General features: G+C 49.5%; 1 protein-coding gene across 3 annotated transcripts in view; it reads right to left on the minus strand.

The window, feature by feature from the left end:
* Nucleotides 1–555: 555 nt before the first annotated feature.
* Nucleotides 556–1,675, minus strand: part of LOC135089600 (octopamine receptor beta-1R-like) — an 84,134-nt gene continuing 83,014 nt past the window's right edge. For all 3 annotated transcript variants that reach the window (XM_063985405.1, XM_063985404.1, XM_063985406.1), the window contains one exon: nucleotides 556–1,675. This exon is cut by the window's right edge and continues 1,466 nt beyond it. In XM_063985405.1, the coding sequence (XP_063841475.1) occupies nucleotides 1,607–1,675 (69 nt within the window). In that variant the 3' untranslated portion in view covers nucleotides 556–1,606.

The raw sequence follows: 1,675 nt of genomic DNA on the forward strand, positions 1-1,675 counted from the left end.
GAGAGAGAGAGAGAGAGAGAGAGAGAGCATTATCGCAGGAGAAAGAAGAAGGAAAGGGAAGGATGAGTGCAAATTATGTAATATAGAGAGGAGGAGGAGGAGGAGGAGGAGGAGGAGGAGGAGGAGGAGGAGGAGGAGGAGGAGGAGGAGGAGGAGAATATGAAGCTATGAGAGGTGATGTACTTAGGGAAGGAGGAGGAGGAGGAGGAGGTGCGGAAGCAAAGAAAGAGAGAAAAAAAATACACTAGGAAGGAGGGAGGGAGGGAGGGAGGACTGGAGGTAAGGAAAAAGGGTATACAAAATTGATCGCTCCATACATAACACATGATATTTTTTCTTCCTTAATGAAAGTATACGAGAAAAATCTTGGTGTAAAACATAGAGAGTACAAAGAGCAACACCCAATTGAGAGGAAACACCGTGATGTGTCTGGGGAGCTCGGGGCCTCCGGGAGACTGTAATATATGTACATAAAAGATACGCGCCTCTACAGTATTCGGATGGAGGAAAAATAGATAGATGACAACGATATCTCTTTCTCTTTTTTTGCTACTCTTTTTGTGTGTGTGTGTGTGTGTGTGTGTGTGTGTGTGTGTGTGTGTGTGTGTGTGTGTGTGTGTGTGTGTGTGTGTGTGTGTGTGTGTGTGTTTGTTTGTGTGTGTGAGGGAATGATTAGATGGAATAGTTGAAGCCAGTGTTTGGTTCTGGATGTTTTCCTGTTTGTGTCATTTTTTTTAATACGTTCGGTATTTTATTGTGCCCGTACTGCTGCTGCTGCTGCTGCTGAGAGTGATAATGCTGTCATGTTGTTGTAACTTGTGTATTCGTATAACAATAACATTAATAAAGATGACAATGATAAATATATATAATGATGATGATGGCAGATGCCGATGACGATAATAATAATGATGGTAATGGAGATGGTGAAGAAAAAAAATTGTGAAGATAATAATAAAAATTATGATGATAATTATAACAATATCAAAATAATAATAATAATAATAATAATAATAATAATAATAATAATAATAATAATAATAATAATAATAGCAACAAGCAAGCACAAGCAGACTTGGTGAGCGGCCATGCCACTCCTGCTGCCGCCACTGTCCGGCAACACAAGTGCTTCATCAGGCGGCCTTGTGTCGCCTCGTCACCGGCAACAAGTCCCGCGCCTCGACAGCATTCTTGTAGGAGGCAGTGGATAGGAACTGATCCACAGCCCGGGGCCGCGGTGCGTGGCGGGGCTTCACCCACTGCTGCTGCAACACCTCACTTCACGAGGCGCGGCAGGTCCCTCCCGAGGGTGGCGTGGGCCAGTGAGGCGGTAGCGCCCACACCACCCGGCTGGGTGCCGCAGCGGGCATGTGTGAGTGTGGGAGTGAGGGAGCGGGGTCTGTGGCAGAGAGGCGGCGCGTGCCCACAGACTCCCCGCCAGGCTCAGACAGCTCAGGCGGCTCAAGAAGGACCTGCAGGCAGCGGCCTCGCCGCCACCATGGGTGGCGGCGAGAGTCGACAAGGGCTTCAGTTATTCAGGAAGCACCGGGGCGCGAGGCGCCGCGGCCTGGCGAGTGTGCGGGGCCGGCGGGCCCTGCGGGCAGCATCAGACAAACACTCCCGAGGGCTGGCGCGCCCGGCAGCAGCTGAGACGCTTCAACGTGCGGTGGAAGGC

Source organism: Scylla paramamosain, chromosome 33, assembly GCF_035594125.1.
Source record: "Scylla paramamosain isolate STU-SP2022 chromosome 33, ASM3559412v1, whole genome shotgun sequence".
Classification (NCBI taxonomy): domain Eukaryota; kingdom Metazoa; phylum Arthropoda; class Malacostraca; order Decapoda; family Portunidae; genus Scylla; species Scylla paramamosain.